Raw genomic sequence first — 26,763 nt, 5'->3', positions numbered from 1 at the left:
TCAAGACTCGATTGTATGACTCAGCCGAGTCATACTTTGACTAGATATTATAATTAATAATCAAATTACAATAAATAAATTGGATTTCATGTGTTCCTGTGATTATACTGAAGAAATACAATTCCTCCAAACAGAATATTTGGATTCCCGTGCATTTTCATTTACAACTACCAAACACAGTTGAGGATTCCATTTACACTTGATTTGAGTGTAATTATGAAATGGATTTCATTTACCCAAGTTTACAAACTCCCAAATGAGCTGTTACCTTTTGACCTCGCTGGAAGAGTCATGCAAGTCAAGCTTGTCAGCGACTTTTACATGAGCACATAACCCCTCCATCAGACAGTTCTACACATGGCAGGGTCCACCTCTTGAACGGTTTTGATCGCCTGCATACCTGCTGCAGCCTGCGGAGCAGGATCAAATGCATGCAGAGTTACACAAGTTTCTGAATTTGACAAAATTTGATATCAAGTCTCCCTTATTCGCCCAAGGAACATATGAAAATACAAAAGTAACTCCAATATAGACGTGGATGGCCCAGATCAACAATCTCACCATAATCTACTACTAAATATAACTATTATTATATTGATATTGAAAGGCACCACCAATCTGTTCGATTGGTGATTATCAAGACGTTCTTCCGCTAGTCGCATGGCTGTCAATGCCATAGATCTTCAAACTCGATGGAATGATTCTGATATAACTCGTACATTTTACAGATACATTTAAATAAGAATACACATACACCAGATTCTTCGACGGCTTGGGCTAGTCAGGGCTGGTCTCTAGGTTCCAAAGAGGCAATCTCTCGGATCACCTGTGCTTTATCCGCCTCAAACTGCTCATCCTCTGAAAAAGCTCAGATAAAAATCAAATTACAATCAATTTCATGCAGAAAGTCCAGTAAACAAAAGTGTTTTTCAGTGGGTGTGCTCCGGCAGTACTGGCACCACCATAAGCTTTGATGGTACCAAGCAGAAGTGGGGCCCACATTATATATTTACCACATCTGTCTATCAGATGTGCCGCCTCACGTTACACTCAGCCCCAAGTAATCTGAGCCCAACTTGAAACTGACGTGGACCAGAGAACAAAGGACAGGTTACGTCACCCTTGATTTGCATGGGGCACACCGTGTTGTGTATACAGAATCCAGGCCCTCTGCCATGGATGAAGGGTCAGAACAAAAATCAGAATGTTCTACAACTCATGTGAGCCCCGATGAAATTCAAGGGTGAGTGATACCTCTCACATGTGGCCCAACTGAGTTTTGCACCGTGCTGATTTTCTGGTCCTGGAGGTAACTCATCTGATGAACGAGTTGGATGTGATGCATACACCATGCAGGCCCCACTTCTACGTGGTAACACAGTGAGCTGAACGGTGGTACTGGTACAACTGGAGTGTAGCCCCTTTTTTTTTGCATAAGAATCATGACTAATGATGTCCTGATGGCTCAAGTCTCTAGAAGTGGGATCCATCAGGGCAGTTGATCTCATGGGGGCCACCGGATGGGCGATGCCACGAAAATCTCCTAGATTCAAAGATAATGGCACTTGATCAGTGGCCCGCAAATGGATTGTTAATTAAAATAACGCAGCAACAGTCCAGACAAATGACATAGTTGGACGGCCAGGATCTTCTAATTTCAAAGATTTTAGGGCAATCCACATCCATTTTTCATTAGTGCCACTATAATTCCTCCTCTACCTACCTTTGTCCAACTTGAAGTTGCTGAAGAACCGGAGAATCTTGCTTCTATTCGCAACAAGTATGCTCGCGATTTCAGGTGGCTTGTTCTGATTAGCCGCAAATAGCTGCAAATGGAAATGAAAATTGAAAATTGAAGTCCTTCCGTCAGAAACCCCAGGAAGAGACCCTTTCAGCTGATCAAACAATGGCTATGGTATAGATAGCTTAAGCAATGTAGACATACAAACACACCTTAAACACATGAAATGCTTCTATTTGGATGTTCTTACTCGATTCCTGTAAATGAGAGTAAGACAACGGTTCAATACTTCAAAAAACAAAAAAGCAGTCCTAAATACCGAATGCATGCATATTACAGGCAGGTTGCAGGCAAAAAAACAACAATTTACAGCCAAAAGAATGAAAGGAATGGTTCTGAAATTGCATCGGTTGCCTAACACGACACCACGCTAGCGGAAGCTTATGGAGCTTAGAATTATGGCTAATTCCTAGAGGGGGGTGAATAGGACAACTTAAAAATATGCGTCAATTAAAAGCAATTAACACTTAGGCTTCCAGACCAAGTGAATCCAAGTACATAAACTACAAATAATACAATTATATGAGCAATTAGTCTATGTGAGATAGATATATCGAGTGTGTGCAATTGAATTAAACACTAAGCATCTATCCATGCATTCATATACAACAATTCAACTCACAAGCTTATATAAACATGTGACAAATCATAATCACAAACAAAAAGATATATAGTGATTCGGCTAATTGCCTACTCCACTGATGGTAGACGCACTCTCCTCGAGTGTACCGGATTTCACCATCTCATAGGTTTCCAATAGGTTCACCTCTGACCTTTACAATAATTTTATAGGTTCACCACAAACCTACACGAAAACACCCGTGTAGGTGGACCACGTACACACCTATGTCGGTGACAGTCCTATACAAAGACCTAAACGTACTCACGTGTTGGTGGAACACATTTCCACCCGTATCAGTGGCTCTAGCGAAGACTTGATTTTCTATCAGCTAACCAAGACCACTATGATCCTAATCCAAGGACTTACGTAGGCTCCTGTCGGAGGCTCCCACAGAGACTAACACGTACACACCCATGTCTGGCGGCGGTCCTACACAAGAACCTACGTACACTCCCGTCGGAGATGGTCCTACACAAGGACCTATATGCGTTTGGATCTCAAACTCCATGGACTCTAAAACAACAACCTTACTTATTTAATTGAACCACATTGATGCGCCTTTCTTGAAATGCATCTTTCCTTCTTTAATCCGCTTCTCTTGTGCTCCCCCAATCTTTGATGTGGATGCTTCAGCTCCTACGATCGGCTACCTTGCATATGATGTACCTATGAGGCTACCAAGGCAATGGGTCGATGGTTGAATCTTCTACAACTATTGGGATAATTGTTTTCCAATTACGGATTCACCTAGATAGGTATTCTACAGGATATAGACAAGCATATACCTATAGGTTTATGTCTAATCTCTAGAAAATGGGAGAAAAAATGAACAACTTTATAGTGGAGCTTGAAATGTTCATTAGAATGATTAATCACAAGAATGGTGTCATGAATCTCTTTAGTTTGGAGCCTAGGAGACGGATAATGAGTGAGGAATTACCTAGGCTCTAATTGCACCAAAAACTCATCCATTTGCCCAAAAATCGGATGCCCTATATATAGAAACAGTTTTGCAAGGGCTGTAAAATGGGTAAATAACAGCTCTGTCAATAGTAAGGTATCCTGTATCAGTATCGGTTGGCGTAACGGTGCCCTCCGATACTGATACAAATACGGGAGTGTAACGGCGATACAGAGGCATAACAGCCCGTAACAATGCATTTTTATTTTTTTTTGCCAAAAAAATATGAATTACGTCTGGAATATTCTAGGCATTCCAAATATGCATTCATTTATAAATTGGAACATGTTTATGGTGGTGTAACGGTCCACTCTTTGGTGAGAAGTTGTATCAGATCGTCTGATGAATTTATGAACCAAAGAACCTGGACTTGACTACAAAACTCATATATTTAAATTTCCAACTATCTACTATCAATAATAGATATATTAGAATAAATGTAATATGAAAATATCTTACATGTGTAATATATTCGCGTTTTTAAAAAAGGAGCCGAAAATAGTGTGTAAATAGAAAAAAATTATAAAAAAATATAAAATGACAACAACAATCTGTAAAATGGACATTAACATGTTCTACTATGATTAACACATCATATTCTACCATTAAAACAACAAAACATTTAATAAAAAATGATTTTTTGAAATTTTTTTTTTTTAAGGCTGAAAATAGTGCGTAAATAGAAAAAAATTATAAAAAAATATAAAATAACAACAACAATTTGTAAAATGGACATTAATATCTTCTATTATGATTAACACATCATATTCTACCATTCAAACAACAAAACATTGAATAAAAAATATAAATACCTATTTTTGATGAATTTCTGGAAAATGACCCACAGAGCTTCGAATCAAGAAAATCTTTAATATAAGTTTTTTTAATCTGTAATATCAAGCTAAGAGTGGTCGAAAATAGCAATAGAATAATTTAAGAAGAGTTTGAAAGAAAGAAGTTTAAAAAAAAAAGTGAAAAAATAGACCTTAAAAAACAAAAACAAAAAAAAAGCCGTTTTTTTACCGTTATGCCCTGACCATTATGGCTACAGAATCGGGGGTGCCCCGTTTCGGCCCCGTTTCGCGTAACGGCCACTGCCATTACCGATATGTATCGGCCGATACGACCGTATTGTAACAGATACGGCACACACTGGTCAATAGGATCGAGCAAGCCTTTGATAGGATCAAATAATTCTAGATAAAGCCAGTTTACTTGCTGGACGTTTTCAAGCCATTCTTCAATCAAATCAAGGGGGACCTTTGATTGAATCAAGTCCCATCAATGGACTGTCGATTCGATCGAGATCCACTCGAAACTGCTGAATTTGGGATGTTTGTTTATCAACAGCTTTGAACCTCTAAGTCTAACTAGATTATGATCAAATAGTCCTAAGGCTATGAGATGATTAAGGAAATGTTTACCTATTGAGAATGGATCATCTAAAGGCTAAGGTTGTTTTTGACCTAAAAGGGTCTAAGGTTAGAGTCACCAAGGCCCCTCAATATACATATTTCTTCACTCCTTGATGCTTCAAGTCTTCATGTATATCTTCGGTCTTCAACTTCTAATGGCTCAACCGACTCACTGACACACGTGAACATGATTGACAAACAAGTGCACTTACAGTTTCCCTCCAAAAAATGTATGTCAATAGGTCAGTCAAAGCATCAAATGACGTACGTTATGGGACTGAGTCGAACCGAGTCGGAGCAAGTTATGCCTCTTCCAGCCCTGAGTGGCAGGAAACATCAGTTGTTCCATCCATGGATTAAAAAATTGCACAAGACTGAGTTGACTCATTTTAGGTGGAGGATGAAATGAATCACTACATCAATACATGTACATTATGGGATCGAGTCCAACTGACTGCTTCCAGCCCTGCATGAGATCGCAGCTTTAAAACCGATACTTGAAACCATGATTTATGTATAATACTAGCAATGTAATATCTAAAATTCTAGTTAAGTAACAGCAGATTAAAGGCATCCTTCAACCCAACATATAAAGTTTCAACATACACAATGCAAATCAGTAACCACATTCATATAGCATACAAGCACTTAACACAATTGGCTGAAGGAGAACAAAGGATGCAGCATATTTTCTTCTTTTCTTTTCTTTTTCTTTTTTTTTTTTTCTTTTTTTTTTTGGGGGGGACAGGCTATTCCTCCCATTTGTTTTGGCCCTATCGTTGATAGTGTGTACCCTAAAATTCCAAGTGATCAGGCAATCCCAAAACACTGATTGGAGGACTCTTGAGGTTTGCAAATGGGCGGTTGGAGAAAAAAGAAATCCTCCAATCAATGGCTAGGATCATCTGGCGGCTGTGATTTCTGGTATATGGCTTACCCATTGTGGGGCAAAATAAATGAATAATCCCAAACTCCACATCTGCATGGATAGATATTGGTGCTTGATAACAAACTTAGAAATCAGTTTTCAGCACATGATACTCTCCTACATTTTTCTACCATCCTAACAGCTAAGTAGAGATATATATTGGCACACTGATGAATTTCTAGATGTGAAACTATAGGGTACCCCTGAGCCTCAGCAAACATGATGCATGGGATCCTGTGCATACGGAATCAATCGTTTTGTGATCCAGACTGTTGATCAGATGGGCCCCACATAGATCTATCATGTACACACTCTCCAATATTCAGAAGATCCTGGCATAAAAAGCTTTGGCTGTTTTGTTAGTTTTGTTCTGCTTTGTTTCTTGGACCATAGCTGTATTTTCTCTTACCTGTCGATTAGTAGGAGGCTAATTCACCATGATACCCGGATCCTTCAATCCCTGTGGGTAATCTGCAACGGATATGACATGACATGGCATGCCTATGTCATCCATGTTGGATATTGGCTTAGTAATGGCCAAATATTTTATATAAGGAAAAAAACAATTAATTGGGATAAGGGTTAGATGATGATGATGATTTTATATAAGAAAAAAAAAAAAATTTTAATGCCAAAATATAAATATTTAAAGTTTGAATAAAATAATAAAGAGCATGGGTCACTTCTGCCCAGTTTCCTACCATAAATTTGTGCTGTGGTGGAATCCATAAGCACTTTTTCCTACTAAAATTTCAAGAACTCGGTGGGAGAAGTCTATAGGGACCATCAACTCAAATGGTGAGATGGCATGCCATGTGTGGCCCACATGATACCTTCCCGAAAATAAAAGCATGATCATCTAAACCTTGCCCAATCCTGTTCCCCCATTCCACTATATCAAGGACACCCCAAAAATAAATAATGCAAGAAGAAAAAATCTCTAATAAAAATTCTATATTTAACCGTACCCTATTACTGTATGTTTTGGACGTCAAGAGTCTCTGAAACCTAGATCAGTACCTGTACCCAAGAAAGACAACTGACTAAAGGTTAAGTATCATCCGATCTTGGAGTTATCCCACACAACCCCAATCCTCTGTGGGACCATGAGACCAACGGTCCATTTCACATGGATAACTGAACTCATTACTTCGGTGCCTCGACATATTGTATTTTTTGCTCAGTAGTCTGTATTCCTCTTTCTGGATTCTCATTTTTGGAAACTAATCAAGCCAGAAAACTAATCACAAAAATTGTCAACATAAAGCCAATATTAAAACATGTGGCATTACATCAGGCAAGGAAGAGAAAATCAATACCCTGAGAAGATTCATCAGGATCCTCAAGTTATCTTTTGAGCAGACATATCGCATCATAACAGCAGAATTTGAACGATCCAGTAACATGTCGCCCAGAAGCTGAAACAAAAATTACAAAAGTTGCAATTTATGTAACTCTGACAATGGCATATCCATGCTTATTAGATGGTATTGAAAGGTACTCCACTACATAAGAGAAAAGTTTGTGTACATATCTTGCACCATCCAAGAATGGTAAGAGGGATTCTTAAATCTTAATATGCATTCCAGAATGGACCTTAAACTTTTCCTGTTTTGAAATGTTTACTAGATTCCCTCCAACTGTCTTTAAATGGAGGGAGATGTGCACACCAATGCATTGGAGGCATGCCTAATACATAAACACTAGTTCATGCTAGGGTTGCCACTTGGGTTCAGGTCAACCTGAACCGAATTGACCCAGCCTGAGTTCGGATTGGGTTGGTTCAGGTTGTCAAGGTCCTCAAGGTTGAGTTTGGGTTGGAAAATGCCAATATGATTTGAATTTGGGTTGGGTTCACGTTGAGCAAATTCGGGTAGGGATTAGGTCATGTTGGCTCGGATCGGGTCGAGTATAGAAGAATTCAAGTTGGGTTCGGGTTGGGCACCTCGGGTTGCAATTCGGGTCAGATTGGGTCCTCTTGAGGTCGAGTTGACCCACGACCTGACCCAACCCACCTGAGTTGCAGCCCTAGTTCATGCAAGTAAAATGCTATAAGCTGTACAAAAACTCGTCTAGTTAAAGAGAGACGCTCCAGCTATGTGACTAGTATCACTGATAAAAGGAAAAAGGATAAATCAGACAACGATCTTGTCCTAATAGCAATGTCCAGGAGTGTCTGAAACACATCTCAAATGGTGCCTTCTATTTTAGAAAAAAGAGGGGCCTTAGTTCATGCAAGTAAAACACACAAGTTGTACAAAAACTAGCCTAGTTTAAAGAGAAACGCTCTAGCCATATGACTAGTATCGCTGATACAACGAAAAGGAGAAATAAGATGAAGATCTTGTCCTAATAGCAATGTCCATGAGTGCCTGACACACATTTCAAATGATGCCTTTTATTTTAGGGAAGAGGTGCCTCCATACACAGTTCAGCTTTGGGAAGCTCCAAGTGTTTTAGTTTTCACACTCATCACATGAGCCCAGGAAGTTAGGATCCATGAGGTTTCTTTTACAGAGTCGAGTCCTTTAGAACAACTCACTCGACAGAGTCCTTTAGAACAACTCTCTCTACAGCCCACACCATCTTAGGAAATGAGAAACACTGAAGTGAAAAAATTACCTTGACAGCTTGTCGCCTAGTGATGTAATTTTCAGACTCCAGCAGCTTTGAGTTAAATTCTGCAAAAAACTGGAAGCACAAGAAATGTATGGAAAAATATGATAATACAATAATTACTCAAAAATCTTTACTATAAAAAAGTGGAGAAACTTCGAATGCACACCTCAAATTCTAAGACAACCATGTCAGAAAAGTATGTATGAGTTTCTAACACAACTATGTCAGCGAAACATGGATAGCCCAGTAATAAATGCAATATTTTTTCCCTGGTTTAATGTGCATTTGGTACCCTACAGCCACTGAAATAACTGAACTGCTAACCCCTTATCTAGCAACAGAGCTGCAACATTGTTTAGCCTCACTGCCGACGTGAATAAATGAAATGTTTAACATGCAGGAGATGTCCCGATATTCATTGAAAATGAAGGAGAAATTCCACGGTTCGGAAGGAACAGGCTGGATTTTGAACTGGTCGGGCTTGGCCAACAGCACCAGGCCTATTCAAGATATTGATTTTGCCTTGGCCCAGGCCTGACACATTTCCAGCCCTCAGAAAAACTCCTAGTTTTTTACTTACGATAAACAAAATGCACTTTCTAGGAAAGGGACTGTTGCGGCCCAAGTGCTTCCCCAAGCATGGACCATGTGACACTCGACTCACAACCTCTTCGTGGATGGGTAAGCCAACCACCCAAGTGCCATCCGCTAACTTGAAAAGAAGAGAGCACACAAGAGCCTTGAAGTCAATAGACTTGTATTACAGTAAGAACTAAACAGCTTACGACTTTCTGACATTTTTTAAGTTGAGTATAAATTAGGACCCCTAATCCTTATATAGACCTAAGAACCTTCTTACTACTTTACATGGGTGGCTAGGATGATGCCTTTTTTTAATGATAATCTGAATTTACATAGAAGAAGATAATAGAAATACAACAGGGGCCGGCAAAGCACAAACATCCAAGCTTGCCCCAGCACTCACGGGCAGCCATAGGTGATTAAAACAAAAACCAAACAAGCAGAAACTCAACAGCACCCTTACAAAAGCTACTCTACTGATCTACGATCGACAATTACAAGTGCTGGTCTCGACAACCCAGATTTTGCCCGGCATCAGCCCCTTTGTTTGCATCTATGCACACATGGATAAAGGAAATCCTCCCGCCTCTACAGCGACCCGACCTTTCCTAAATAAAGTCTGAGATTCTCCACAGGCTTGCACTGGAAGTCCAGGTAATCGCATTCCCTGGAGTCACCTTCTACCATGGCTGGAAGTTGTTATTCTCTAGCAGCTTGATTGATCACAACAGTGCTGTCACTTCCACATGGTTAAGAGTCATGGATTCCCGGAGGCCTTGAAAAAGGCGTTATGGTGTTCCCACTAGTCCCTAATATACGGCCACAACCCTGCCAGGATGGTGACATTTTGCAATCATCCAGCGGCTAAGAACAAAATGTTGTGTATAATTTTGTACCACTTTCTCTACAGTGAACTCTAGAACATTCCAGAGATCTCTACAAATTCTAGCCTTCTCTAGAATCCTCTACACACTATGTACATAGCCTCTAATGTACTAGAATAGCATAAGTTGGCTAGGTCCTCGATTTAGCCCCTACAACCATCCGTTCTGTGACAATCTCCCCACTCACTGATGATCATCCATGTTCATTCCTTGAATTGTCACAGCAAACTATCCCACTCTTGTCACCCTTGAGCAGCTGCAAGGTTGGGATCATCCCAACCTTGGCTTTCCCCTTTCACGCCATGCATGGATGTCCCTCATCTATGAATCCATAGAAAGGGCATGGGAATTGCCTTTGCCTTGTGCAAAAGTCCAAGCCCAAGATGACTTTAAAGTCATTTGACCAAAAGCCAAGAGACATGTCTTGCCGAGCCATCCACCAACATGTATCTCTACAGCCTTGACCACACCTTCAATGGGTATGGCTTCTAAGTTGACCTCCTTTATTTTCCTAGTGTTCTTCAACATCAGACCCAGTTGTTTCACCTCCTTCCCTAATATAAAGTTGTGGGTCTCCCGTGTCCAGCATAGCTAATGCAAGACAACTAACCACTTGCTTTAAAAGCTCAAATTGATAGAGCATGACGAATTAATCCCTTTATCTCATAATCCATGGGTTAGGTCCTCGGCCGAACCCTCCTCGTGGGCCCCAAATCCATGGGCTCTGCCTCACACGAGTCACCTACCTCACACGGGCCCCAAATCCATGGGTTATGCAGGCCACCCACCCCGAGTGTGCCCCTACATCCCACAGGCACCCCACTCAAGCTCGGTGTGAAAATGCCCCCGCATTAATAGCCCAAGTCAACTTCCCATTTATGTGTACATCCAAGTGCATGAACTCTCGTCAAGTTGCTTGTCCTCCCTCGATACTTGACCCTCCAACACATCTAGAACCTAATTCTCGGCCCCTTGTCCTCTTCCCTGGCTTGAAACAAGTTCAAAAGCTTCTTCATTGGGTAGTCCTTTGCTCAATTATCACCATCAAATATGAAGCAATTCCAATTCTTTTCTTGACCATTGGGCTTGCCATCCACAACATTGAGGAGTTGCATTAACCAAATAAGTAACTCCTTGTTGCCTTCATCCTCTTTCTCATCTAGTTTTACCGTGATGGTGGTGAGAGCATCTCTTAGGGCATTCCCAAGCCAAGTGAGGCCGATCACAAATGAAACACTTAACCTCACGTTGCTTGGATATCTCTTATCTATCATTGCCATTCTCTGTGTCCATGCCAACCTTGCCGCCCAATGGCTCTTAAATCTCTCAAAATCGGTGGAGTTGCCTGGCCCTCCTTCACCAATGCCTTGACCACCCACATCATTACAGTTCCTGTTGCACCCAATGCTGTACACATCCATGAAGTTGAAGATGTTCTCAGAATGTTGGGAATTCCAACATAAGCATCGAGAATTCCTTGACATACTCAAAAATTGACCCATGTGTTTCAACTGCTCTATGTTCTGCCATGCCAAGTACTTGACAACTCGGGGCAAAGCTGCTTCTTAATCTTCCTCTTGAAGTCATCCCAACTGTTGATGGTGCATGTGCCCAGTCCATGTCCACATGAAACCTATGCCATCATAGCGTTTTAGTGTTGTGTTGGTGAGGTACATCACTGTAGCCACACCTTTGCCCTCTCAACCTTCTATGAGACAACCGTGAATATTGTTCCAACTGCCAAAGGAAATTTGTGCGATACCCTAGCATCACTCAATCCGTTGAAGACCCTAGGTCTGATTTCTACACCTTCGCTGTTCCTCCATGGCCATAGCCCTTTTCCATAGGGGCCAATCTCCCCTCATTTCATCAACTTAGTCCTGCAGCTTGGCAAGGATCCCCAGCAGCATCTCCCCCTTGAGTTCCTCGAGCTCGATGCATTCAGTTAGTCCTAGGGCTTCTAAAGTATTGGTTAGGTACTTCACAGAATGCTGCTGGAAATTTTCCTCCGCTGTCCGTTAGTTGTCCCCTTTGTCAAGATTGCAGCATATTTTGGTGAGATTGATATAATGAAGAGGTATGTATGTTAATTTTTTGTAGCAGAATTCAATTTCATCAAGCACGTTGAATCGCAATTGGCCCCACAAAATTAGCTTGATTGTAGATTAGTCCATTATGTGTACGAGAATGGGCATGTGATATGCAACTTCCAACTATTAATCCCACTAATGCATACCCCTAACCAATTGACATCATTCCCCTCAAGAAAATTTAAGAAAAAATCAAAACTAAATTTGGATGAATAACGTTGCCCATTTGAGGGGGGGTTGCAATTTATGGCAATCATCCGGCAATCATCCCACTAATGCAATTGGCCTCAAATTTTCATCATTCAACTATTAGATCGGTGACATTTATTGGATGGTGAAGGATTAAACATATCTAGTGGTACCTTTTCAACAAACAATTGTCCACAAATCAATGTTAGGATCATCCAAACAATTTGATTTTGGGATTGTGACTTACAACAGCAGATCCCATATTTTAGGTGGTATAGTTTGATCTAATAAATGCCATGTTTACAATACTGAACATGAGGGTCTAAAGCATCATACACCACTAAAGTATAATGTAAAGAAAAAGAGGTCTAAAGTCAAACCAGTTGGGCCACAGAGTACGGTCCACCCAGCATACAACTTCCAGCTGATTAAGTGCATGTAAAATCCAACCTTTTCAATAGTTTGGCTGCAAAACGAGTCACCTAGTGCAAAAATCATCCACATCTACTCAGCAAGTGGGCCACACCGTAGACGATAATTTTTAGCCATTGATAAATAGCAAAATACAACTGTAGTCCGCTCGATGGGTGGATATATCTGAGTTTAGCAAAAGGTGATCGTCGTAATGAAGCCAACCTAATAGATGGATTGGATGTCTCACATGTATAAAAGGTTGGAAGTTGACGCACTTGCAGAGAAGAAGAGAGAGAGAGAGAGAGAGAGAGAGAGAGAGAGAGAGAGAGGAGAGGAAAAGGTTTTTTTCTACTCGGAAAAATGAAATTTTTTAAATTTTTTGGGGGGTATTTTCTGGACATTGGTTTTTTGTGGTACCATCACAGCATTATGATGGACCGCAAAGATTCGTTACGCCTCCTTAATAGGGCTGTCAACAGGCCGGGCCTGGGGTTGGTCTCAGCCCGGATTTTGAACTGTTTTGGGCTGGGCCGTCGGGCCAGCCCAGCCCTATTCAAAATTATGATTTTTGTAGGCCCAAGCCCGGCCAATTAACAACCCTGCTCCTTAATGGTCCGTTACAGTGCATTTTTTCAGCGCGGCCCATATCACAAAACATGTGTCACTGTTACTGCTACATAACAGCCGTTACGTAACCGTTTGGCATACCTTAACTGAAGGAATGGCCCTTGATAGAGTGGAATTGAAGAAGAATATTAATGTGGCCGACCCCAAGTAATTGGGATAAGGCTTAGATAATGACCATAAAGGAATCTTTGCATCATTTAATATCAATTGTCAGTTAAAAAACAGGGGTGATTGAGTTGTTCCACTGTAATGGTCGGGTTCAGCATCTGCTTGAGGTTTTTTGTGCATAAACAAGAATAAATCAGTTTGGAGGTTCAATTTAAATTTGTGTGTGAAAGGAGAGTTGTTGAATTTAGGTCTTTTGAGCCTATACTCACAGTAATTGTTGGAATTCTAGCATTTCTGCAACCATCTTATCACCATGTAAGGCATTGCCTAACTGTAAATATGCATAAAAGTTCAAACAAAACTGATCACTTACCCAATCATAATTTTTAGTAAGAAACTCAGCTACTGTTGATTTATGCCTTGTCAAAAGCTCCTGCAATAAAATGAAATAGTTGCATCAGTATTGATACCAATAGGATTGATAGATACAAGAGAAAGAAAGGAAATGATCTCAGCAGTTCAAGACTCTCTATAATGCTCTATATATTTTACATGATGCGTGGCCAAATATTCAGGACCAGAACCTCAGCATCCTGAAGACTGGCATATATAAAATTGTAAATCCACCAATATTTAAAACAATTAAAAGTAGATTTAGTTTACTAGTGCAACTTAACAATTCACAATAAGTATGGCTCATGTATGGCATTCACACCTAAAAAATTGACTTGTTAAAAATGGTTATGACACCACTTCAAATTGTCGCAGTAACATAGGTTTCCAAATTTCTAGGCATAATAAGCCAAAAGTTGCAAATTAAAGTGAGAGCTCCAACACTAACGACAGAAACAAAAGTGGCATCTCATATCTATAAAGGCAAAGGTAGTCAAGGAGTTCGAACTGAACAAATCAGTAAGGCTTCAACCAAACAATATCTTAGAGAAAAATTCATTACTGTGGTTGAGAAGGCCAGCCACAAAATTCTGTAGTCCTCCACAGACATTTAAAACTGAAATTTAGAAACAAAAACGAAGTTGGGAGGAGAACACAGCAACATCGGTGCATGTATAAATTTTTGAGAGAGGTGGCCTTCTTTCCAGATAAAAATAAAATAAATTTCCAGAGTGAAAGTATAGGCTGCCCACAGTCCACTACTTGTGGAGAGGATCCAAAAGTGTAACTAAGGCTCAGGTCATTTTAATTTACTGTAAGTTGTACATAATTATTCTCAATATACGATAGTAGAGAACCCATATCATTTTACGGCCTGTTTTTCTGTAACGGCCGTTTCGACCCCGTAACGCGTAACGGTTATGACTATTACCGTTACGTAACGACCGTTATGGCCATTACGTAACCGATTTTGAATAGCTTGATTATAATGGAAAGAGGCCTTAAATTGTATCTTGGGCCGTTAAAGGCCAAGATGAGTCATGGCAGCTTCCTTTGTTTTAAAGAAATCTGCCATCTCACATCTAGGTTGACATTTCATTTGCCCATGTCGGGAAAGAAGCTAATACTATGGTGGAGACTTTAGTTAAAACGGAAGTGCAATGTCCATTACACGTATTGGAATTTGTATCCTTTTTCTTGTACTTCTTCTGTTTCCTTTTATGAGATTGTTATCATAATCATCATATAAGCCTTATCCCAACTAGTTGCAGTTGGCTAGATGAATCTTGTTCCGCCATTCTTGAAACATGGTATCATGAATCATGAGATAGTTATCATTCAAAAATAAACAAATAAACAAAAGAAAACAAAAGAAGACGAGAAAATTCAGGGTTCAACAATCCATGAGAGCGGAGAGATTGAAAAAGATGCTGCTCATAGAATTAGAGCTCGGTGCATGAAGTGAAAATGTGCCTCTGAAGTTTTATGTGATTGCAGAATCGATCGAACTGAATGGCAGATTTTATTGGATGGCTGTAAGATCAGCCGTGCTTTATAAGACAAATGTTGGGCACTCAAAGAACAGCATGTTGACAGGATGATTGTAGTTAAAATGAGGATGTTGGGATGAATGAGTGGCAAGATGAGGAAGGATAGAATTAGAAATGATTGCATTCGAGGAAATTTAAAGTAGCACCAATAGGTAATCAAATGAGGGAAAGTATACCTAGATGCTTTGACCATGTGCAACAGAGACCAAGAACTGCACCAGTTAGCAGGACTGAGTTGGTTAAAGTTGAAAGCTCTAAAACAGCCAGGGGAAGGCCCAAAAGGACGTGGGTGGAGGTAGGAAGAAAAGATTTGCTGAACTATGGTTTAATTGATGATATGGTCCTTCATAGAGTGCAATGACAGTGCAGGATTCATGCAGAGGACCCCAACTAGTTGGGATAACACTTGAGATAATTATGAAATAAAAGAAAAGATATGGCAATTGGCAAGATTTCCCAACCAACAAGGTGGAATACGCATTTACGGTGGGGAGAAAATAGAAGCCTATTTTCCCCCTTTTTCTGCCCCCAAATCACTAGTTGGATATGTATGGAGAGATCCCGAACAGATCTCTCTTCCATTTTGGCACTAGTGACTCATATTGATCCTATGAACCGGTAATTTCCACATGTAATTCATTGACATCATACTTTTCTAGTATCATTTTGACAGATTGACAAGGACTCTGCCTTTCAAAAACAAATGACAAAAAAAAAAAAAAAGATTGACAAGGACAAACTGATGGGTAATTAGTAATTACTTCTAGCTTACTAGCCTAAGGAAGGGAAAAAAAAAACACAACGAAGTGCCTCTCTAACAAATGGGGGAAGCAATTATCAAGTAATGTACCCAACCTTAAATGTTGCTGAGGCATCTGAAGCAATGTCAAAATTTGGGAGCTGTATATAATCGAAAAATTTCCTCATGTGATCTGACTCCAAGACGTATCTGAAAAGTGAACCAAAGAAAATGTTACCATAAAGATAAAATCATTCTCAAGATCTCAGGGAGTTAAAGGTGAAAGAGAAACCCAACCAGAATTGTCACGACTCATGACTTAAAGAAAGACCAGAATTCCATGGTCATTCATTTTGAAATATGGTACAAGCTTCTTTCCCTTTTTCTTTCCTTCTTTTTTTTTCCTGAATGGTAGGATACTCTACAAGTCACTTGTGCATGAAAGTTTAAGAAGGATACATGTGAAAGGAGGTAGATATGATATCGAGAATGTAAATATAATCCAAACAAGTGAAAATAGGGATACCTTGTGCATATCCATTGTTTATATACAAACCCACAAAAATATTTATGTCATGCAAAATGTCATGGTATTAAATAGATATTTCAGTAACCACATGACTTGGACATAGTCATCATCAATGTTGAACAAGGCCAAGGGGAATCTGACACAAACCACCCTTGGAAAACCTGAAACACCAGCACATCCATACAGATGTTTTGAACATTAAAAATTATACCAGACCAAAAACATATCCATGCAAAAATATGTAAATTATATGATAAATAAAAGAGATGATCCAACACTCGAATAGTACTATAACCTATAGTGCCATGAGAGTTCTAGAACATCTCTCTACACTATCTATGAAACACTAGACATTAAGAACTGTATTTAAGATTGTTGGGGACCACCAAAACACACACAAAGAAACATGGAAAAGGCTTTCTTGTGGAGATCAAGTTCTCGATTGTCACATAAGTCATCCATATAAGACCTCACGAGGAAACACTAGGTTTCTTGCTCCCTTCAAGTTCACGCTAGTTTTTCTTCCCTAAAATATTTTTTTATGACATCAGGGTGTCCCCACCGCATTTTGAGGCGGGACTATTTCCTGTGGATGCACGCAATCACCCACAAATCACGTTCATCGGGTTTTCTTCCCCAAAATGTTGAGTATACAAACAGAGAAGGATAGGCAATTCATAGGCAACGAATGTACTAACATGTTCTCAATTACAAAAGTGAGCATAGTTATGACTATAGGTATCGAATCGGCCGATACAGCCATATCGTATACATATCAGCTACAGAGGTTACGCGATACAATACCGTAATGGTCCATTATTAAAAAGAATGGCCTGTATCGGGTCGTATCCAATGTTCGAAATATCGGTATCGCGTTACGTATCGCACCCTTGGGACACGGATACGCATAGGTTATCGCATGGGATATATCGGTTATATAGCGTAATGTATCGCTGTTGTTGGAAACATGGGGAAACATTGGAAATTGGTCGAATTTTTCAATGAAATTTCAGTGATTGTTAAAAAAGACATCAATACACACTTACAAATCAAAACATTACAAAAAACAAGTGCATATAATAGGTTTTCTTTGTATGGGGTTCTAATCTATGCGTTGTCTAATTGAAGTGATGCAAGTATATTCATATAATTTATAAATCTAAGAAAAAGTGTGGAAACACAAGCAATACATTCAAAAGAAAATAAGAATCACTAAATTAGGTTACATACATGTTTGGTTTTATGTTTGAACACAGATTGCAACCGATTTGTGAGAAATTTGGAATTTTTATTTTTATTTTTCAATTTTCTGCAACTCGGTCCTTCTCCAAATATTAAAATTGAAGCATCTCAATCCATGATTTTTCATGTAAAGCTTGAAAAGTCATGGATTGTAACAATTTGACACTGATTTAACATGATTTACAGAAAAAAAAAATGATCGGAAAAAAAAAAAAAGCTCACCGGATTGAACATGTGGGATATATCCCACTACTTGTGTGTTTCGTATCGCACAAGTGGGATACAAGATATATCATGGGATATATCGGCCGCTATCGTCGATATTTAAAACACTGGTCGTATCAACTCATTTTGGATCGTATTGGCACCGATATTGTTACGACATATTGGGTATGCCGATACGGCTATAAAAAGGCTGCAACAAGTCCCTTTTTTTATTGTTTCTCCTTTCTTCACATTTTCAATTTTTTTCCCGGTGTGTGAATGTTTCAGAGCCATTTTTTACCAGATGTAGGTCAAATTCAAAGATCAAAAACTGTTTTTTGCATCAAATCGAAGGATTTAAGCTACCACGCCTAGTTTTGCATAAATTGAGGAAAAAAAAACAAAAAAAAAAAAAAGTAAAAATGTATTTTTTAGCTATTCCAAACTGGAAACCCATAACAATATTTAGATTACTTTTTTTGTTGATTGTTGTTATGATGCCTAAGGATCTTCTAATACTATGGATCTAAGGATTTCACAAATGATTTGATTAAAAAAATATTTTCTACTTTCAAATGCTTTTTATTGTTTTCCTAAGAAGAAAACTTTTTGCCTATAAAAAGGCTTCCAAACTTCCTCCATTTGCAATATTCTCATCCCAAAACTCTCGTAATATCTTCTTGTCTTATATTTCTCAATTCCAAGCAAGGTATCCTGTATCGGTATCGGTTGGCGTAACGGTGCCCTCCAAAACCGATACAGATACGGGGGCGTAACGTCGATACGGGGGCGTAACAGCCTGTAACAGTGCAATTATTTTTTTTTTGCCAAAAAAATATGAAAGAATATGGATTAAATCCGGAATATTCTAAGCATTCCAAATATGCATTCATTTATAAATTGGAACATGTTTATGGTAGTGTAACGGTCCACTCTTTGGTGAGAAGTTGTATCGGACTGTCTGATGAATTTATGAACCAGATAACCTGAATTTGACTACAAAATTCATATATTTAATTTTCTAACTATCTACTATCAATGATACATATATTAGAATGAATGTAATATGAAAATATCTAATATATTCCCACCGTTAAATTCATATATTTAATATTCTATGATTAAAACAGTAAACCATTCATTAAAAAATGATTTTCGAATTTTAAAAAAAGGGCCAAAATTAGTGCGTAAATAGAAAAAAATATTAAAAAATATAAAATGACACCACAAATCTGTAAAATGCACATTAACATGTTCTACTATAAATCTATAATTAACATATCACATTCTATGATTAAAACAGCAAACCATTTATTGAAAATGATTTTTCAAATTTTTTTAAAAAAAAAAGGCCAAAATTCGTGCGTAAATAGAAAAAAATATAAAAATATATAAAATGACACCAAAATCTGTAAAATGCACATTAACATGTTCTACTATGATTAACACATCATATTCTATGATTACAACAGCAAACCATTTATTAAAAAATGATTTTTCGAATTTTAAAAAAAAAATGGCCAAAATTAGTGCGTAAATAGAAAAAAAATATTAAAAAATATAAAATGACACCACAAATCTGTAAAATGCACATTAACATGTTCTACTATAATTAACACATCATATTCTATGATTAAAACAGCAAACCATTTATTAAAAAATGATTTTTCGAATTTTAAAAAAAAAATGCCAAAATTAGTGCATATAGAAAAAAATATAAAATGACACCACAAATTTGTAAAATGCACATTAACATGTTCTACTATAATTAACACATCATATTCTATGATTAAAACAGCAAACCATTCATTAAAAAATGATTTTTCGAATTTAAAAGAAAAAAGTGGAGCCCACCTCAATGCATTTATTGTATATCCATGTGGTCCATCCTGTTTGCCCACTTATTTCAGGGCATGGACCAAAAAATGAGGCTGATCCAAATCTTAGGTGGATCACAAAATGGGCCTTAAGAAGATTTTAACGGTGGGCATTCAATACCAACTGCATGGTCCAATTGAGATTTTGATCCCTTCATTTCAAGGATCATGCTTTAAAATGATCTTGAAAAATTATGAATGGCATGGATTTACCATACATAAATCAAGGTGGGCCCCGCCCCACTCAATAAAATAGTGAGTGTGCACTAGCAGCGTGCACCGCAAATTATACAAAAAAAAAAAGGAAAAAAAAAAAAAAACTGCCATTCCGTTCGTTTTTTCTGGAAAAAGAAAAGAAGAGAGAGGGAAATGAAAAGAAAAGAGGGAAAGAAGAGAGAGGGGACCGAACCGAGAGAGAGAGAGAGGAAGAAGGGCAGCAACTGCTGCCGCCGCAGCCCCATGATAAGAAGAAGAAAAAAAAAATAGGTATGTTTTTTTTTCTTTTTTTTTATTACCATTTTTTTTCATTTTTCTTTAGGGTTATGGACCGTAACGTTTGTTACGGTACCGTAACGGCCGTTATGGGCCGTAATGGCTGTTACGGTCCCAAAAAACAGAGGTGACCCATTTCGAGGCCAAATCGCGTAACGGTTGATGCCGTTACCGTTACGGATCAGTCGTTACGGCCGAAACGTAACCGATTTAGGATACCCTGATTCCAAGTGGTCTTAATCTCTCTCTTACATTTCCTACTTCCAAGTGATCTCTCTCTCTCTCTCTCTCTCTCTCTCTCTCTCTCTCAAGTTAAAATATCAAGATTCAAGCACTTTTAAGTTTCAAGGAAGATAGCTTGGTGATTTTGTACAATAGTAAATAAATAGCTTGTTTGTTGTTACTTCTTAATTGTTAACTATATTGTTGAATGTTGATGACTTGATGTTTAATTAATTTTATTTCTTTCAAATGTATTTTAAATATGTAAAATTAGTTATCTATTAACTTAGGAAAGTTCCCCTTAGTTTCTTTTTTTTTTTTTACATTTTGTTTTTAAATTTTCCTTTTTTTTATCTTTTTAAATTTTTCACAAAAAAAAAAAATATGTGATCGCATATGCAATTGTGCGATCGCATGTGTGCATAAGCATATGCGATCACATGTGCGATTCGACAACATTGATCAACACCACACCTTACAATGGGATAACCTATTGAATTCGAGACAGCATTCTTACCAAAGAATGGTCCAATACACCATTGAATACATGGTCAAAATGCAAAAATTAAATAAATAAGTTCTTGGATAACTCATTTTTCCTATGTTTCCATATTTTCATGATTCTAAATTTTATTTTTTATTTTTTTTTTTAAAAAAAAAAAAATCGATACGAACTGATACGGCCTCGATACCGATACGTCATATCATATCGTTTTTTATCAGGCCAATATGGCCACCACTATCGACATTCAAAACCATGATCATGAGGGCAACACTCTCCCTCATGTGATTTCTTGGTTTTCATCTTAGAGCTATGTCAGCGACCATTGTTACAGTCCCCACCAATTAGAAATTTTGAACCCTCTCATGCTACACCCTCAACAATTGTTGTCTTCCACCACGGTTTGAGGATATAGATCGATTAACAATAGGCACTTCATAAAGAACCAATGAAACGAGAAAAGAGAAGAGAAAAAAATAAATAATAAGCCCCTAGCATGCGTAAGGTTGCCAATGGGGCGGGCCTGCGACCAGGAAAGTCAAAAACCTAGCCCGACAAGTTCAACATCTGCACCAGAGCCAACCTCAAGCCCAGCCCATTGATAGCCCTACTTATGTGGTTTCTTGGTTTTCATCATAGATATAGGGAGACAGGTCACTCCGAATTTTTTTGGTGGGTCCTCAGACTTGCAATGGCTACTTGCAATTGAATGTTCTTTAATGAATGAGAATATTTTATTCCAGAAAAACAACAATAAAATATGCAAAGAACAACTACAGCCAGAGCACCAAGCTTACAACACCAAGCCAAAGCAAATGTCACTGACAAAAAATTGCTAGTATCTATAGCTTCCTCCATCACGTTTACGACCTCCCACAAATCCTTGCTTCTCCTCGCCTGACAAAGCACCACTCTAGAGTCTCCTTGATGTGGATGCTAAGTATATCAACACAGGAGGCGTGCGTTACTTGTGTCAATCTGGTTAGATGACGGGTACGGGTAGTGGTCGGGTCTCTAAAGGTTGAAGACCTTACGCATGTGTTCGTGACGTGTAAGTTGATTGAAGGAGATATTTGGACCGTTGGATTGCGACGATTGTGTGATCGAACCGTTGGATCGTCGCAGCCCACTTTCATTGCGCTATCATTGGGGCCCATTGGGTATCTTAGATTTGAGTTTATCTTATGAATATTTTATTTATTTGAGTTTTGAGATAGTGCGGCACAATTTTTTTGTGCGAATTTTATTTTTTTGAAACTTTTTTAATATGGGTATTGTGGTCATTTAATGTATTTTCGAATTTATAAAGGTGTTTTTCCCTAAACCTGAAAAGAATGCTACGTTATGTTTATGAAAAGAAAGAGAGTTTTTGCTTCTTCAAGGTCGGACGATTCCATCTTGGACTTTCAATGATTGGAAGAGGGCGTGAGGCACAGGGAAGTGATTTCTCACCTTCTTTCTTTTCTCAAGGTATTCTCTTCTTTAAATTTATTTTCTTCATTTTCTTCTAAATTATCTAGATCTAGAAACCAATCCCTTCTCTTTTCAATCCAAATCATTAGATCTTGGAAGATTTTGATCCCCACATATATATATATATATATATATATAGATCTTCAAATCCCATCACCCAAGGCCTTAGATTTGAAATATAATAAAAAACCATCAATTTTTCTGAATTTTCCAGATTTCCCAATCCAAAGAATTCTTATTTCCTGTATTAGAAAATCCACTTGGATCGTTAGATAGACCTACTGCAAGACGAAAGTCCTATCTTTCGCCAGATCCGACTAAATTCATATTTTAAGGGTCAATACAACGTATTTGTGATGGATGGCCATGAACATTGCTGAATATTCCTTATTTTTTGTGATGGATGGCCATGAACATTACTGAACTTTCCTTATTTCCTTCTTGTTTTAGATGTATAATGCTGAATTTTATTGTAAATGCTTGCATAAATCTGCCCCTTTCAAATACCATATTCATTTTATTTTTTTGCGTAAATCTGCCCCTTTCAAATACCACATTCATTTAAGGTTGGATTAGGCCGTTCTACACCACTCCTTCAATGATTAAAATGTTGAAAGGAAAATTAAGATGTCATCTTCGTCCATGTGCAAAGGCAGCTGGTATGGTACCCCTCCACAGCATAACATTCACACTGGCCAGATTTGTTGTTCCTTCCTATGATTCCCAAGGATCCATGCACTCACGAGGATCACTTTTTTTAACCACTTTGTCAATCCAAAAGGGCCCTCCAATGCAATCCTATCAATGTAAATATAACAAATACTAACAGCAATAGTAGAGTATAGACAGAAAAGGTAAATTTACATTGAATGAGAACTGAAGACTTCGAAAATGACAATGTTTTTCGTTCCCTCTGATCAATCATCTAAAAAACAACATATCTAGAGCTAAGAAAAAATTTCTTGAGAGAAAGTGCTGAAAATTTCGAAGTTACATAACACTAATGAAATTGACAATATTGTTTATAGCGGATACCTTGCTATACTTTGATGTCGAATGCACTCCCTCAACATTGCACCATAGTGTAATGCAATGTCCATGTTTTCATACCTAAATAATAAAAAGAAAAGGAAAAGAAATGATAGACAGTTGACACATTAGTTGGCACATTATAACCAAATTTTAGGTATATACTAACTAATTAAGTACTGAGAATAAAAACTTAGAAATAAGAAACTAACATAAGATCTCAGAGGGGCATCACATACATTTGTAAATAATAGGAACATAAAAACCACATGAAAATGAAGAAGAAGTTTTGAACTTCTACACCTATCATAAATGCGACAACAAGGTTACAGACAGTCAGTTCCTAGTAATTTGAAATTGTCATTATCCCATATAACACATGTTTCTTCCTTGAGTTAAAAAATAAGCAAAAAGCAGAAGATGCACATCAAGATTTAGATGAGTAAAATATAAAATTAAGCAGCTAATAACAATAGACAAATGGCAACAAGAAGAGCCATAAAGTTCCTAAATACAACTCTCCGAAGCTCTGCAAAAAAAGGGCTTACCCTGATATCAAAAGATCCATAAGATCTTTGTTTGCTTCCAAGTAATCAGAAGCAATCAGCCGGGACTGAACCTGCTGCCTTTGCAAATTAGCAACAACTTGAGTCGCATCTTTACGAGCCTACAAAAGATAACCCTTGCCATGACAAACATCACCAAGAAGAGCAAGCAAACCTCGTAGAGAGTAAATCATGTCATTTGTATATCATTATTAACGAAATTCAAATAAGAATGTCTTAAAGGCATAGATGTTATAACATCTGAAGTGAAGCATTAGAGAACCAGAAAAACTCTAAAGAAGATCAAGCACACCAAATTTAATGCTTAACCACAAACTGGTTCATGCTTACCTCCAGGTTGGATCCCTACTCTTGCTCCGGTGGTAGACTCTTAGGAGTTTCAACACCCAGTCAAGGGTTCGAGCATCCATAGGTGGTGAAATCCCACTACGGCATGAGTGTGTGGGGGTGTGTGTGGTGGTGTTATTAAATTTTATTTTATTTTTTTAAATGCTTACCTCCAGGTTCAATTTCGGAAGACAAACAATTAGGAGACGAAGAGTATTCCCTTTAAAGAACTCCTGAGTCAACTGTGTACAAGCTTCTGTGACTGGCTCTGATTCACTATTGCCATAGAGAATTGATTTGAGCTCACGAATGAGTTTACTTAGTTCTGCCATCTGCAAAAGAGTTTTAAATGTCAATAATAAACCATCTAAAATCTGGAATTTCAACATAGTCACTCTGGCAGAGATAAATATATCCTTTATATTTGTATGTTCTAAATGCTCCAGGTTTTAGCATTAACTATGAAAAGTTGCAATGGTAATAAAAAACTGGGCCATGCCATAACAGAAACGAATGTGGGAAAGCATCATGCCAGGTCTCAGCATGCATATGTGTAGGGAAACCAACAAAACAATCAAGATTTCGGCTGTAGCTATTGTGCCTGTTTGGGGTGCTTTCTTTTAATAAAATATCATTACTTAAAATATATATATATATATATATATATATATATATATATATATATATATATATATATATATATATATTTTATTTTTAAAAAAAAAAAAGATCAAGACATCTCTGAGGTTAGTTATTTGGCTTCAAATCCAATAAATATGTGCAGCTCATACCAACTTTTCCAAATTAAATTTTAAAAGAAATGCCAGATTTTCCCACACTGGGACAGGCAGTCTTCAGAACATACACCCTTAAGTAAGTCTTCAACAAATGATGCCAAAAACTCATTTCACATTTTTCTTTCACCTCAGGGACAACCAAATCGAAATCATTAGAACTCCCCAATTTTCTCAAGCAGGATGCCATTTCCACACACACACACATAGATACAAACATCAAGATCCCAATTCTAATTCCTAATCTTATATCCTAAAGCAATGAAAGAAGAAAGGTAAAAACCAAAGCTTTTTACTTCTTCCCCATCATCTTATTTGGTCTCAGAACAAAGAGCCACAATCCAAATTCAAGTTTCCTGATATACGGTTTCAATTAAAAACCGAAAACAAGTATCCCCGATAATCTTTTGCCCCACAATCAAGAACCAAAAGTCCAAATTCCGCATTTTCCTCGAGTTAGGAATAAATTGCCACCAAGAAGCACCAAAACTAATCCCAATTCTAATTTATATTGCCATATTCTACAACAAATGCATATTCTTACCTTCTTTCCTCAATGTGATATTCTTTATTTACAGGGAACTAAAAAAGGAAGAACAACAACAAATCACTAGAATTGCACAAGAACTCATCATTTCGACCTTTTCCAGTGTCACAATCAAAACCCATAACTCAAATCGCACAAATTCCCTAATTCCGATCGGTAAAGGTTCAAATAACCACCAATGAGTCAATAACACATTTTATGCAACATCAATTCCGCCTCTAAATCAAAACCCAGGTATTCAAATCACCAAAAAATATATATAATAATAATAATAATAAATTAAATTAAATTAAATTAATTAAAATAAAAATCCCTGAAGGTTGTAAAAGGGGAGTTCCACAAATGAGTTCAAATCCCGGAACCAAAAACCCGTTTTCAAATCGCAAAAATCCCCAATTCTTCCAAACCATGCCTCAACCAACTGCCCAAGAACTCGGTCCTTGCAACATTTTCCAGTCTCCGAATTAAAATCCAGAATTCAAATATACCCAAATCAAGATCCCAATGCCGCAAAACAAACATCAAAATGAATTTAAAAAATCATGATAAATCCCAAATCAAGATCCGACCAAATCCCAAATCCAGAACCAAGAAACAAGCGGACAATTCAACGCAACGGGAATCGACATCTAATCACCTTCTCCTCCCGCTTCGCCTCCCGGGGATTCGAGTTAAGGTCGGCATAGATGAGGAGCTCGCGGGTCTGGCGGACGAGCTCGGCCGGGGTCTTGGGTTTGGATTTGAAGAGGCCCTTCATCCTACGTGGCAGACAAGCCCCGAATGAGAGCTTCTGCCGGAGACCGCCCCTGTGAACCACGTCTAGGGCTAGGGTTTCTACCCCTCCCTACCTCCCTTATAGGATTAGAGTTTCTCTCTCAAGCGCGCGCCCGCCCCCTAGGGTTAGGGTTTGAGACGAAGAGGGAAGGGATTGTAAGACGGATTTCGACTGGTGATGAAAGCCATTCGTAAAAAGAGTCCTTTTTCTCGTTTGAGGAAAGACGGAAGAATGGCAGGCAATGAGAGAGAGAGAGAGAGAG

The 26,763-nt window shown here is 38.1% G+C and overlaps 1 protein-coding gene across 2 annotated transcripts; it reads right to left on the bottom strand.

Moving 5' to 3' along the window:
* Window positions 1-568: 568 nt before the first annotated feature.
* On the bottom strand, window positions 569-26,763 carry LOC131229582 (putative MO25-like protein At5g47540). 2 transcript variants are annotated; one of them, XM_058225583.1, is made up of 11 exons: window positions 26,364-26,763; window positions 24,556-24,717; window positions 24,041-24,159; window positions 23,499-23,573; window positions 16,039-16,132; window positions 13,614-13,673; window positions 8,350-8,418; window positions 7,047-7,145; window positions 1,954-1,998; window positions 1,724-1,826; window positions 569-858 (listed from the first exon to the last, which is right to left on the bottom strand). In XM_058225583.1, exons 1-11 carry the CDS (start codon window positions 26,481-26,483, stop codon window positions 782-784), a joined length of 1,023 nt encoding a protein of 340 aa, XP_058081566.1. In that variant the 5' UTR covers window positions 26,484-26,763; the 3' UTR covers window positions 569-781. The 2 variants fall into 2 exon arrangements, with proteins under 2 accessions (XP_058081566.1, XP_058081567.1); XM_058225584.1 differs by lacking the exon at window positions 23,499-23,573.

Source organism: Magnolia sinica, chromosome 16 (genome assembly GCF_029962835.1).
Source record: "Magnolia sinica isolate HGM2019 chromosome 16, MsV1, whole genome shotgun sequence".
Classification (NCBI taxonomy): Eukaryota; Viridiplantae; Streptophyta; class Magnoliopsida; order Magnoliales; family Magnoliaceae; genus Magnolia; species Magnolia sinica.
Note: the sequence above shows the minus strand (reverse complement) of the source record. Positions and strands in the feature narration are given on the sequence as shown.

Coding starts and splice junctions, on each gene's coding strand:
- LOC131229582 (XM_058225583.1), bottom strand. CDS start 26,483: ATGAAGGGCCTCTTCAAATCCAAACCCAAGACCCCGGCCGAGCTCGTC. Junction 23,574..24,040: donor ATGGATCTTTTGATATCAGG/GTAAGCCCTTTT, acceptor TTTATTATTTAG/GTATGAAAACATGGACATTG. Junction 1,827..1,953: donor AAGCATTTCATGTGTTTAAG/GTGTGTTTGTAT, acceptor TTCCATTTGCAG/CTATTTGCGGCTAATCAGAA.